Raw genomic sequence first — 14,588 nt, forward strand, 5'->3', positions numbered from 1 at the left:
TTGGGATTAGTGACGACACTTCCCTTCTCCTTGGATTCTGTGATTTGTCGACAAAAGTTTTCCAGCAAGACGTTGTGGAAGTGTTTTTTTTTCCTCTCACTTTGTAACAACGATACTTTTTGATTGCCAATTTCTGCGAAATAGCCATAATGTCTCCCCCATCAAGAAGGCTTCAAACTAAGCCAGTGATTACATGTCTCAAGACCTTTCTTATTTCTTACAGTCTCATATTTTGGGTAAGTGTTCACTTGTAAATAACTGATGCAAGCAAGCTACGGTAACAATGGGCTAAGTTAGCGGCGATGCCTAAATTCCAAAAGGAATTTCCAAACGAATAACGTAATGCTTTGGCTGAAACGTAAGAACTCGAGTTATTGAAAATAAAACATAATTTCCCTGTAATAGTTAGAAAACACTGTTGGAAAAGAATCACTTAATTGTTGGATATAGCGAAGCCTCGAGCTACTTTACATTATTTATGCGCATATGCTTGTCTGTGAAAGTTGTGCGTTTATCCAACCGCGACAACGTTGCAAAGCCACGTTACATTGTTTCTTTTTTGTTTTGAGCGTTGCGGCTCGCGAGTGGCGCAGCGTTCTAAGGCACTGCATTTCAGCGCTAGAGGCGTCACTACAGACCCTGGTTCGATCACGGGCTGTATCAAAACCTGCCATGATCGGGAGTCCTATAGGGCGGCGCACAATTGGCCCAGCGTCGTTAGGGTTTGGCCGGGGTAGGCGGTTATTGTAAAATAGGAATTTGTTCTTAAGTCACTTGTCTGCTTAAATAAAGGTCAAATAAAATATAAAAAATAAAAAAAATTAAAGGTTTGATTGCGGGGATCGTGGTGACATTCGTAGACAAACTGTCAGATGTTGGGAACGACTTTTCGAAGTTGGGCCTGGTTGTTGATTGTATCTCAATCTCAGACAGCCGGCACTCTTACTAAATAACTATTATGATCTCAAATGGTGTTTCTTCACAGTGTATATTATTCTATCTATGACATTAATCAAACGTGGCTTTTATGGGTTCAAAGTTCATGACAACACATCTCTGTCATTTATTGCTATATGGAGGGTGATTTGTATAATTCATGGTCCAATTGACTAATGACTGCAGTCCGTGAGTATATGACTCTGGTAAAAGTAAGGGATATTATACAAAGGAATATGCTGAGCTCACTGATGTGAGACCATGGGCTATTATTGGTTGTGTCGGTGAGGGGGGCTGGGTTAAATCAAATTTTATTGGTCACATACACTAGGTTAGCAGATGTTACTGCGAGTGTAGCGAAATGCTTGTGCTTCTAGATCTGACAGTCAGTGCAGTAATATATCTAACAATTCCTCAACAAAACCTAATACACACAATCTAGTAAAGGAATGGGATGAGAATATATAAGTATAAAATATATGGATGAGCAGTGACCGAGCAGCTATGATGCAATAGATGGTGAAGGATACAGTATACATCATATACATATGAGATGAGTAATGTGAGATATCTAAACATTATTAAAGTGACCAGCGTTCCATTTATTAAAGTGGCCAATGATATCAAGTCTGTAGCTAAGCAACTGGCTGTCTGTGCTAGTGGTGACTGTTTAACAATTTGATGGCCTTGAGATAGAAGCTGTTTTTCAATCTCTCTGCCCCAGCTTTGATGCACCTGTACTGACCTCACCTTCTGGATGGAAGTGGGGTGAACGGGTAGTGATTCGGGTGGTTATTGTCCTTGAATATCTTTTTTGCCTTCCTGTGACATCGGGTGTTGTAGGTGTCCTGGAGGGCAGGTAGTTTGCCTCCGGTGATGCGTTGTGCAGACCACACCACCCTCTGGAGAGCCCTGCGGTTGTGGGCAGTGCAGTTGCCGTACCAGGCGGTGATACAGCCCAACAGGATGCTCTCAATTGTGCACCTGTAAAAGGTAGTGAGGGTTTTCAGTGACAAGCGAAATAAAATTCTGCATCCTGTTGCGTCTTCACCACACTATCAGTGTGCGTGGACCATTTCAATTTGTCGGTGATATGTACACAGAGGAACTTAAAACGCTCCACTTTCTCCACTACTGTCCTGTCGATGTGGATAGGGGTGTGCTCCCTTTGCTGTTTCCTGTAGTCCACAATCATCTTTTTTTGTTTTGCTGACATTGAGTGAGGGGTTATTTTCCTGACATCACACTCCGAGTACCCTCACCTCCTCCCTGTAGGCCGTCTCGTCGTTGTTGGTAATCAAGCTTACCACTGTAGTGTCTGCAAACTTAATGATTGAGTCGGAGGCGTGCATGGCCACGCAGTCATGGGTGAACAGAGAGTACAGGAGAGGGCTGAGAATGCACCCTTGTGAGGCCACAGTGTTGAGGGTCAACGGAGTGGAGATGTTGTTTCCTACCTTCACCACCTGGGGCGGCCAGTCAGGAAGTCCTGTACCCAGTTTCACAGGGTGGGTTCGAGACCCAGGGTCTTAAGCTTAATGATTAGTTTGGAGGGTACTATGGTGTTGAATGCTGAGCTGTAGTCAATGAACAGCATTCTTACGTAGGTATTCCTCTTGTCCAGGTGGGTTAGGGCAGCGTGATGGCGATTGCATCGTCTGGACCTATTGGGGCGGTAAGCAAATTGGAGGTGGTCTAGGGTGACTGGTAAGGTGGAGGTGATATGGTTCTTGACTAGTCTCTCAAAGCACTTAATGATGACAGAGATGAGTGCTACAGGGCGGTAGTCATTTAGTTCAACCTTTCTTGGGAACAGGAACAGTGGTGGCCATCTTGAAGCATGTGGGGACTGCAGACTGGGATAGGGATCGATTGAATATCAATCCCTTTTGATATTCCATGTAAGCTCCATGCTGGCTTTCCCTTCTTGTTGTAGGCATTTATACCAACTCCAAAGCTGTTTCAGATGTCTACTGGCCCCTGATATCACACTGAGCTGAATATAATTGTGAGGTGTTCAAGGTGTATAATAAAGGTTTTTTTTTCTCGCTTTAAATCTTGAGTTTGTGTCAGAACTAGGTCAAATCTCTGAAACATCCCCTGGGGACATTACCTGAGATTGGAGCTGACTGTCTGTGCTTTCTCCCAGTTTACAGGGGTTATCCTTCTGGCTGTTGGAGTATGGGGGAAGGTGAGCCTGGAAGCTTATTTCCAGCTGGCCTCTGAGAAGAGCACCAACGCACCATATGTCCTCATCGGGACTGGAGCCATCATCATCATTTTTGGCCTGTTTGGTTGCTTCGCTACATGCCGCGGTAGCCCATGGATGCTGAAGCTGGTCAGTTACACTGATGTGCAAATACAAAATGTAACACATTCTCCTCAAATGTTTGTCTTTGTTGTATGTAAATTGATGAGTTGTTTCTCTCCCCTCAGTATGCCATGTTCCTGGTGCTGGTGTTCATAGCGGAGTTTGTGGCCGGCATCTCTGGCTTCTTATTCAGACATGAGGTATTAGTCCAAAAGTAGTGTTCCCACATCTAACAATTTACCAGGTGCTGGGTACCAAAACGGTTATATATAAAGAATGGACATATCTGTGCACTGAGGGATGTTCCCATATAGTTTACTGCAACGTCTGGAAGACGTTCTGGTCGAAATGTTGCGGTGAACTATAGATGAGCATACACCAATGTGCGGGTACTTCTGAGGTGACTTACAATACACTTGACATTACTATAGGGTTCAGTTGGCCCCAAATCAAACCCAGTTCATGTTTGGTTTCTTGCAGATAAAGGCTGTATTAGGTGATGCCTATAAAGATGCTGTGACGAACTACAATACCACTGACCCCAAAAGCTCTGCGGTTGACAACATCCAGAAGACTGTAAGTGGTATCCTGTTATTCAATGCGAGGCCTAACTGTGTTTGGTTCCTTTGCAAATAACACAAAACATGCTGTTTAGAGAAATGGCAGCTGAATTTGGTCAAAGACCCTGTAGAAGTAAACAACTTCTATAGTACAGATGTTTACACTTCACTATCTGTTTTCAGATTTGCATAGAGCTTGTTGGTATACTATTGTATTAGGTTATGATCCTCCACCACCATTATTGAATAACTCATTGATGTACAATAGAACCACCTTTTAACATGATCTGATTTAGTATGATAGTTCAGTATGACTTTAGTGTCCCTGCACATTGTAAATATGGCATTCGCACTGACCCTGAAACTGACACCTTAAAAAAAATATATATAGCCACTGAGCCTGCCATTGAGCATGCTACTGAGCCTGTAAATAGCCACTGAGCCTGCCATTGAGCATGCTACTGAGCCTGTATATAGCCACTGAGCCTGCCATTGAGCATGCTACTGAGCCTGTATATAGCCACTGAGCCTGCCATTGAGCATGCTACTGAGCCTGTATATAGCCACTGAGCCTGTATATAGCCACTGAGCCTGTATATAGCCACTGAGCCTGTATATAGCCACTGAGCCTGTATATAGCCACTGAGCCTGTATATAGCCACTGAGCCTGTATATAGCCATTGAGCATGCTACTGAGCCTGCCATTGAGCATGCTACTGAGCCTGCCATTGAGCATGCTACTGAGCCTGTATGTAGCCACTGAGCCTGTATGTAGCCACTGAGCCTGTATGTAGCCACTGAGCCGGTATGTAGCCACTGAGCCGGTATGCAGCCACTGAGCCGGTATGTAGCCACTGAGCCGGTATGTAGCCACTGAGCCGGTATGTAGCCACTGAGCCGGTATGTAGCCACTGAGCCGGTATGTAGCCACTGAGCCGGTATGTAGCCACTGAGCCGGTATGTACAGTGGGAGAACAAGTATTTGATAACCTGCAAAATCGACAGTGTTTCCTACTTATAAAGCATGTCGTGGTCTGTCATTTATCATAGGTACACTTCAACTGTGAGAGACGGAATCTAAAAAAAAAATCCAGAAAATCACATTGTATGAAGTAATTAATTAGCATTTTATTGCATGACATAAGTATTTGATACATCAGAAAAGCAGACCTTAATATTTGGTACAGAAACCTTTGTTTGCAATTATAGATCATACATTTCCTGTAGTTCTTGACCAGGTTTGCACACACTGCAGCAGGGATTTTGGCCCACTCCTCCATACAGACCTTCAGGTTTCGGGGCTGTCGCTGGGCAATATGGACTTTCAGCTCCCTCCAAAGATTTTCTATTGGGTTCAGGTCTGGAGACTGGCTAGGCAACTCCAGGACCTTGAGATGCTTCTCACGGAGCCACGCCTTAGTTGTCCTGGCTGTATGGTTCGGGTCGTTGTCATGCTGGAAGACCCAGCCACGACCCATCTTCAATGCTCTTACTGAGGGAAGGAGGTTGTTGGCCAAGATCTCGCGATACATCCTCCCCTCAATACGGTGCAGTCGTCCTGTCCCCTTTGCAGAAAAGCATCCCCAAAGAATGATGTTTCCACCTCCATGCTTCACGGTTGGGATGGTGTTCGTGGGATTGTACTCAGCCTTCTTCTTCCCCCAAACATGGCGAGTGGAGTTTAGACCAAAACACTCTATTTTTGTCTCATCAGACCACATGACCTTCTCCCATTCCTCCTCTGCATCATCCAGATGGTCATTGGCAAACATTAGATGGGCCTGGACATGCGCTGACTTGAGCAGGGGGACCTTGCGTGCGCTGCAGGATTTTAATCCATGACTGCGTAGTGTGTTACTAATGGTTTTCTTTGAGACTGTGGTCCCAGCTCTCTTCAGGTCAATGACCAGGTCCTGCCGTGGTAGTTCTGGGCTGATCTCTCACCTTCCTCATGATCATTGATGCCCCACGAGGGGAGATCTTGCATGGAGCCCCAGACTGAGGGTGATTGACCGTCATCTTGAACTTCTTCTATTTTCTAATAATTGCGCCAACAGTTGTTGCCTTCTCACCAAGCTGCTTGCCTATTGTCCTGTAGCCCATCCCAGACATGTGCAGGTCTACAATTTTATCCCGGATGTCCTGTTTGAGTGTGTGGACAGGTGTCTTTTATACAGGTAACGAGTTCAAACCGGTGCAGTTAATACAGGTAATGATTGGAGAACAGGAGGGCTTCTTAAAGAAAAACTAACAGGTCTGTGAGAGCCGAAATTCTTACTGGTTGGTAGGTGATCAAATACTTATGTCATGCAATAAAATGCAAATTAATTACTTACAAATCATACAATGTGATATTCCGGATTTTTGTTTTAGATTCCGTCTCTCACAGTTGAAGTGTACCTATGATAAAAATTACAGACCTCTTCATGCTTTGTAAGTAGGAAAACCTGCTCTCCCCACTGTATAGCTACTGAGCCTGTATATAGCTACTGAGCCTGTATATAGCTACTAGAGGTAGACCGATTTTATGATTTTTCAACGCTGATACCGATTATTGGAGGACCAAAAAAAGCAGTTATCGACTCACAATTGGCCTAGCGTCGTCCGGGTTAGGGAGGGTTTGTCGGTCGGGATATCCTTGTCTCATCGTGCACTAGTGACACCTGTGGCGGTCCGGGGGCAGTGTACTCTAACCAGGTCGCCAGGTGTAAGGTGTTTCCTCCGACACATTGGTGCGACTGGCTTCAGGGTTGGATGCGCGCTGTGTTAAGAAGCAGTGCGGCTTGGTTGGGTTGTGTATCGGAGGACGCATGGCTTTCGACCTTCATCTCTCCTGAGCCCGTACGGGAGTTGTAGCGATGAGACAAGATACCACGAAAAGGGGGTAACACGTTTTTTTTTTTTGTTGTTTTTTTTTGAACAAGCCAATACCGATTTAATCGTCTGAATTATTATTTATTTATTTATTTTTTAAACTTTTTTTTTTTTACAAAACTTTATTTGTAATAATGATAATTACAACAATACTGAATGAACACTTATTTTAACTTAATATAATACCTTTGACTATTGAATGTTCTTATAGGCACTTTAGTATTGCCAGTGTAACCGTATAGCTTCCATCCTTCTCCTCGCTCCTAACTGGGCTCGAACCAGGAACACATCGACAACAGCCACCCTTGAAGCAGCGTTACCCATGCAGAGCAAGGTGAACAACTACTCCCAAGTCTCAGAGCGTGTGACGTTTGAAAGGCTATTAGCGCGCACCCGCTAACTAGCTAGCCATTTCACATCGGTTACACCAGTTTAATCTTGTGAGTTGATAGGCATGAAGTCATAAACAGCGTAAATCTTGAAGCATTGCGAAGAGCTGCTGGCAAAACGAAGGAAAGTACTGTTTGAATGAATGCTTACGAGCTTGCTGGTGCCTACCATCGCTCAGAGCACCTCCTCCCAGCTGCCCACTGCACTGAGGCTAGGTAACACGGTCACCACCGATAAATCTATGATTATTGAAAACTTCAACAAGCATTTCTCAACGGCTGACCATGCCTTCCTCCTGGCTACTCCAACCTCAGCCAACAGCTCCGCCCTTCCCCGCAGCTAACTCGCCCAAGCCTCCCCAGGTTCTCCTTTACCCAAATCCAGATAGCAGATGTTCTGAAAGAGCTGCAAAACCTGGACCCGTACAAATCAGCTGGGCTTAACAATCTGGACCCTCTATTTCTGAAACTATCTGCCGCCATTGTCGCAACCCCTATTACCAGCCTGTTCAACCTCTCTTTCATATCGTCTGAGATCCCCAAGGATTGCCGCAGTCATCCCCCTCTTCAAAGGGGGAGACACCCTGGACCCAAACTGTTACAGACCTATATCCATCCTGCCCTGCCTATCTAAGGTCTTCGAAAGCCAAGTCAACAAACAGGTCACTGACCATCTCGAATCTCCCCGTACCTTCTCCGCTGTGCAATCTGGTTTCCGAGCCGGTCACGGGTGCACCTCAGCCACGCTCAAGGTACTAAACGATATCATAACCGTCATCGATAAAAGACAGTACTGTGCAGCCGTCTTCATCGACCTTGCCAAGGCTTTCGACTCTATTGTCAATCACCATATTCTTATCGGCAGACTCAGTAGCCTCGGTTTTTCTGATGACTGCCTTGCCTGGTTCACCAACTACTTTGCAGACAGAGTTCAGTGTGTCAAATCGGAGGGCATGCTGTTCGGTCCTCTGGCAGTCTCTATGGGGGTGCCACAGGGTTCAATTCTCAGGCCGACTCTTTTCTCTGTATATATCAATGATGTTGCTCTTGCTGCGGGCGATTCCCTGATTCACCTCTACGCAGACGACCCTATTCTGTATACTTCCGGCCCGTCCTTGGACACTGTGCTATCTAACCTCCAAACGAGCTTCAATGCTATACAACACTCCTTCCGTGGCCTCCAACTGCTCTTAAACGCTAGTAAAACTAAATGCATGCTTTTCAACAGTTCGCTGCCTGCACCCGCATGCCCGACTAGCATCACCACCCTGGATGGTTCCGACCTAGAATATGTTGACATCTATAAGTACCTAGGTGTCTGGCTAGACTAAACTCTCCTTCCAGACTCATATCAAACATCTCCAATCTAAATATCAAATCTAGAGTCTGCTTTCTATTCCGCAACAAAGCAACCTTCACTCACGCCGCCAAACTTACCCTGGTAAAACTGACTATCCTACCGATCCTTGACTTTGGCGATGTCATCTACAAAATAGCTTCCAATACTCTACTCAGCAAACTGGATGCAGTTTATCACAGTGCCATCTGTTTTGTTACTAAAGCACCTTATACCACCCACCACTGCGACCTGTATGCTCTAGTCGGCTGGCCCTCGCTACATATTCGTCGCCAGACCCACTGGCTCCAGGTCATCTACAAGTCCATGCTAGGTAAAGCTCTGCCTTATCTCAGTTCACTGGTCACGATGGCAACACCCATCCGTAGCACGCGCTCCAGCAGGTGTATCTCACTGATCATCCCTAAAGCCAACACCTCATTTGGCCGCCTTTCGTTCCAGTTCTCTGCTGCCTGTGACTGGAACGAATTGCAAAAATCTCTGAAGTTGGAGACTTATCTCCCTCACCAACTTCAAACATCTGCTATCTGAGCAGCTAACCGATCGCTGCAGCTGTACATAGTCTATCGGTAAATAGCCCACCCAATTTTACCTACCTCATCCCCATACTGTTTTTATTTATTTACTTTTCTGCTCTTTTGCACACCAATATCTCTACCTGTACATGACCATCTGATCATTTATCACTCCAGTGTTAATCTGCAAAATTGTAATTATTTGCCTACCTCCTCATGCCTTTTGCACACACTGTATATAGACTCTCTTTTTTTCTACTGTGTTATTGACTTGTTAATTGTTTACTCCATGTGTAACTCTGTGTTGTCTGTTCACACTGCTATGCTTTATCTTGGCCAGGTCGCAGTTGCAAATTAGAACTTGTTCTCAACTAGCCTACCTGGTTAAATAAAGGTGAAATAAAATAAAGTCAAGACTGCTCTATCAAATCATAGACTTAATTATAACATAATAACACACAGAAATACGAGCCTTAGGTCATTAATATGTTCGAATCCGTAAACTATAATTTCGAAAACAAAACGTTTATTCTTTCAGTGAAATATGGAACCGTTCCGTATTTGATCTAACGGGTGGCATCCCTAAGTCTACATATTGCTGTTACATTGCACAACCTTCTGTGTTATGTCAATTATATAAAATTCTGGCAAATTAATTCACAATGAGCCAGGCTGCCCAAACTGTTGCATTTACCCATACTCTGCGTGCAATGAACGCAAGAGAAGTGACACAATTTCACCTGGTTAATATTGCCTGCTAACCTTTCTTTTAGCTAAATATGCAAGTTTAAAAATATCTACTTCTGTGTATTGATTTTAAGAAAGGCATTGATGTTTATGGTTAGGTACACGTTGGAGCAACGACAGTCCTTTTTCGCGAATGTGCACCGCATTGATTATATGCAACGCAGGACATGCTAGATACACTAGTAATATCATCAACCATGTGTAGTTATAACTAGTGATTATGATTGATTGTTTTTTATAAGATAAGTTTCATACTAGCTAGTAACTTACCTTAGCTTCTTACTGCATTCTCGTAACAGGCAGGCTCCTCGTGAGGCAAGTGGTTAGTGCGTTGGACTAGTTAACTGTAAGGTTGCAAGATTGAATCCCCGAGCTGACAAGGTAAAAATCTGTCATTCTGCCCCTGAACAAGGCAGTTAACCCACTGTTCCTAGGCCTTGTGTTCTTAACTGACTTGCCTCGTTAAATAAAGTTGTAAAAAAAAAAAACTGCGTTCAAAAATACCAATTTCCGATTAATCGGTCGACCTCTAATAGCTACTGAGTCTGGTACTGAGCCTATATGTAGCTACTGACCCTGTATGTAGTTACTGACCCTGTATGTAGTTACTGACCCTGTATGTAGCTACTGACCCTGTATGTAGCTACTGACCCTGTATGTAGCTTGCTTAATTTCTCATGTTCTACTTGACTTTTTAAAATAAAAACATGAATAGTACTACCAACATTAATTACTCAATTGTTGGGAGAGCAAGCAAGCAAAGTAATTTCACTGTACTTGTGCACGTGACATTGAAACTTGATTTGTCCACATGGCTAAGTCAACCATAGAATTAGGAATTGGAAGTTAAAATTGTTATTTCCTCTTGATAATTAGTAAATGTGTGTTTTGTGCAGTTGCACTGCTGTGGAGTGGAAAGTTACACGGACTGGAACACAACAAAGTACTTCAAAGACCAAGGCATCCCTGACAGCTGTTGCAAAGAGAACACTGTCTGCACTGTCGAGGACCTCAAGGACCTTGACAGGGCTCGCGACTTGGTGTATGACCCGGTGAGAGCACTGCCGCATATCATTATCAATCAGATCATACAGAATTATGTCAGAGCTGTGGTTCATAGTTTACCAGTCTTTTAGGCTAAGCATTGCCAGTCCAGTATGCGCAATGAACAGCTATAACCTTGTGAAACCATATTTATTTTCCTTCTGCATAACATGTTTCAGGGCTGCTTCTTGAAGGTGACCACTTTGATGGAGTCTAACCTGGGAATCATTGCCGGAATGTCTTTTGGAATTGCATTCTTCCAGGTACATCCATTGAAGAGCCTTTATTTGATATTGGCCTGTAGGCATAATAATCTATAGGGGAGAAAATATACAATGTTATTACCAGAAGCATAAATCTTGAAATGTTGTTAGATCATCAAGAAAATTATAGATTTCTCTTTTTCTTTTAATACATGAAGTGAGTGCATGTCAATTTTGTCTTCACATCCTAATGGAAACTCTTAACTTTCTGCCTAGCTCATTGGAGTGTTCTTGGCCTGCTGCTTGTCTCGATACATCACCAACAACCAGTATGAGATGGTCTAGCAGTGTCCTTTCACAGGTAGTACCCTACATGGACTAGTACTGGGGGATCCCATGCCTCATATTGTTATTGAAGTCATGTCTCTAGAGTGCCCAAAATGTACATGTTATTGTCATATAGTACACTATACTGGAACCCCTGCACTTGGTTTGGTCACTTAAGTTGCTGTCTAACAGCTTCTTGATTCTCACTCTATGGACGACAGCATTTTCATGTAAGGAAATGCCACATCAGATATAGTATTCATTACCTAGGAGGGTGATCATGTTGAAATGTAGTACAGTGTATCAGTAATATGCTGAAAATCCCCAACCTGATGTAACATTGATTATTGTTATATCAGGTTAATTTCATATTTTTTTAAACAGCAACTGCATTGTTGGTTAAAAGGGCTTGTTGTATTTGTCACATGTGACAATACAATTATATTGTTGATGCACCAATCAAGCTCATGGGAATGTTAATGACTACAACCCTTCTAACATGTCATTTGTCTTTTGAATTTTTGTTTTACATTTTTTTGCAGGTCACTAACGGGCAGGTCATGACGCACACCGACTCAAAGGGAACGCGCGTAGTTTTAATCCTTGGTCTGTGTAATGGTTCTGTCATTTCAGAATTCACTCTCGCTGACACTCACTTTTCAATGGCAACCAGACTGAAGGGAAAAAGTTATTGGAAACCATAAGGGATCGATTTCTGCAGTTCTCCATCGTTTTGATTAAGCTTTGTCTTGCTAAGGCTAGTGGAATACAGTTTGTGCTTGAATGTTCATTTGGGATTCACAGACTTTATAAATGTAATATTTTTCATTCATTGTCTGTTTTAATGTTATTATAAATGACATGTGTATTGCAATTTATTTGGTGAGCTTAGCAAAAATATTCATGTTATGTCCATATTAATTTCATTCTTCATCATAAATGCTGCCATCATATTCTAGTTATATGGCATCTTGTGGTTAAAGTGATCTTACTGTAGTCTGCTATTTTCATGGTCAGCATTACAGTGACTAGTAGTGACTAATAAGGCCATCTGTAACACCACAGTAACTTCCATCCATCTCTTCTGTGGAGACGGGGAGAAAAGTATTGGAAGTTGTGTAGTAGCCTTTGCGGGTAGAGGGATGGATTGCATGCTGTGGACACTTAGTTAATAGAGAACAGAACAATTATACACCACCATGATTCTTGTGGGAACGTAAAGATGTTTTATAAGCCTTTCATGTGATTTACTGTAACTTTGGTGTGCAAGTGTTATGTTCACGTTTTCAAAAAATATGCATTTCCTCAGATGAAAATAATTGGCAGTGTTAATGGTTGTTGATTTGTGGAAACCGCATGTAAAATACTTGAAAAATAATAATAAAGGTACCTAAACTCTTTAAAACAACTGGGTCGCATTCGAATGAGACTTTCTTATTGAAGGAAAAGGCGTGAACTGAATATACCTGGGGTGTTTTCACTAGGAATGATATGGATAGGGGCCTACCTGACCTCGTCTAATAGAAAGTCGTTTGCGTTGAAAAATGGTTTCCAGTGACTCCCATATGGACACAGTTACTGCATGAATTGTGTGACAGACATACTGTTGGAATGGCGAGGATTTAAACGGTATCTACAGCTGCCCTCAGTGCAGAAATACATTTACCCCAATGTCTGTGCTGAAAATTTTTATGATAGTGGGGGTTATGGAGAAACCAATGATCAGTCTCCCAAGTATCTTTGAAAGGTAACTGTTATGCTAGACCCGGACGACGACGAGTGGGATTTCTGCCTCGTGAAGAAACAAAAAGTTGTCTAGTCCTGCCTAATTTGAGTCGCCTCGTTTCGTGAAACTCATCTCAAGCATCAACATCAAGTTCCCGGCTTGATGAAGCATAGGCCTACCCTTTTTGCCGCCGGTGAAATTAAGAACATTTGCCCTCATTACAATTAAGTGCTTGAAATGTATGTCATTGTGATCACGGCATCTGTTCTCCATGAATCAACGCCACGGTCATATGGTTGTTTCAGCAGCAGCAGAGGGCTGGGCAACAGGTAAGGGTAGAACCGATTTTGAGATGCTAAATCTTTATATCATGACTTCTGTGCTAGTCATCCCTATTACCTTGTTGTTTTTTCAAAATATATGGATACCATAAAATGCTGACTGTTTTTATCATGCAGAAAACGTTGAGGGAGATGGACTACATACCAGCAGAGGGCACAGGAAGGCAAGAGAATGAAGTAAAATAACAGACCTGCCTTGGGAGTGTCTCAAGGTGAGTTCTGACCTGGGCCTGTATTCACAATTGTGTCTCAGAGTATGAGTGCTGATCTAGAACCAGGCTCCCCTGTTATATATTCTATAGACTAAATCTGATTGATTGCTATTTTGTTTTTGTGACCACTGGTCCTCTGTAGCTCATTTGGTAGAGCATGGTGCAATGCCAGGATAGTAGGTTCGTTTCTAGGACCACCCATACTTAAAATGTATGCATGACTAAGTCGCTTGCTCAATAACATATCAAACTTATCTTTGTTATAAGGCGTGAGGTTATAGTTGACTCTCCTTCACAGTGACAGATGTCCAGGTTGTTCAGTTCCCAAGACCAGAGAGGAGTTCTGGACATAATACATGTTTTGGTGCACACACCCAGTCTCCCTCAGATAAACTTTGTGCAATATTAAACAACCATGAACTAACACACCTATAGGCCCCAAGCTCTCCTTATCCCTTAACTTAAACATCCTGAGTTAATGCCTGAACTTAACCTGAAACACTTTGAAATTTGACGTTTGAGAAACATGGATGAACGTCTAATTCAGGCGTGAGACTGTGAGAGCTGGTAGGGCTTAACGTTGGCCTTCAAGAGGTGAATTAAATTGACTTATTAGATGATATTTTGTATATATTTTGTCAATATGAATATAATTTGAATGCCACGACATTATCTTTCTCCCTGAACAGATTTCATCCAGCTGACAGTGGATGCCAGCACAGCAAATAGGCATCTCATTCTGTCTGGGGACAAGAAGGAAGTGTCATTCGGCTCATATGGTTCACCTAAGCCTTCCACAGAGCTTTTCATCTCCTAAAGCTCTGTGCAGAGAGGGCCTCCAATGACGTTATTACTGGGAGGCTAACTGGGAAGGCTGTGTCGTACTTTGGCATTAGTAGGGTGTCTTGAATGTTGGACTACTCTAGGTCCAGCTATGAGTTCTACAGGTATAGCTTTGGTTACAATTTCATGCACAATTAAAATATATATATATATTTCTTATTTCACTTTATTTAACCAGGTAGGTCAGTTGAGGACAAGTTCTC

General features: G+C 43.0%; 1 protein-coding gene across 1 annotated transcript; it reads left to right on the top strand.

The window, feature by feature from the left end:
- The first annotated feature begins 10 nt into the window (after positions 1–10).
- LOC124011529 (tetraspanin-7-like) lies at positions 11–12,671 on the top strand. The gene is made up of 8 exons (XM_046324986.1): positions 11–236; positions 3,086–3,274; positions 3,373–3,447; positions 3,728–3,823; positions 10,586–10,741; positions 10,913–10,996; positions 11,213–11,297; positions 11,806–12,671. Exons 1-7 carry the CDS (start codon positions 150–152, stop codon positions 11,279–11,281), a joined length of 756 nt encoding a protein of 251 aa, XP_046180942.1. The 5' UTR covers positions 11–149; the 3' UTR covers positions 11,282–11,297; positions 11,806–12,671.
- The last annotated feature ends 1,917 nt before the right edge of the window (positions 12,672–14,588 follow it).

The sequence above is a fragment of the Oncorhynchus gorbuscha genome, linkage group LG23, assembly GCF_021184085.1.
Source record: "Oncorhynchus gorbuscha isolate QuinsamMale2020 ecotype Even-year linkage group LG23, OgorEven_v1.0, whole genome shotgun sequence".
Lineage (NCBI taxonomy): Eukaryota > Metazoa > Chordata > Actinopteri > Salmoniformes > Salmonidae > Oncorhynchus > Oncorhynchus gorbuscha.

Excerpts from the sequence above, each read along its gene's own strand:
- LOC124011529 (XM_046324986.1), top strand. The coding sequence starts at position 150 with ATGTCTCCCCCATCAAGAAGGCTTCAAACTAAGCCAGTGATTACATGT. Across the intron at positions 3,275-3,372 it reads GCCCATGGATGCTGAAGCTG|TATGCCATGTTCCTGGTGCT; the intron begins GTCAGTTACACT and ends CTCTCCCCTCAG. Across the intron at positions 10,997-11,212 it reads TTGGAATTGCATTCTTCCAG|CTCATTGGAGTGTTCTTGGC; the intron begins GTACATCCATTG and ends CTTTCTGCCTAG.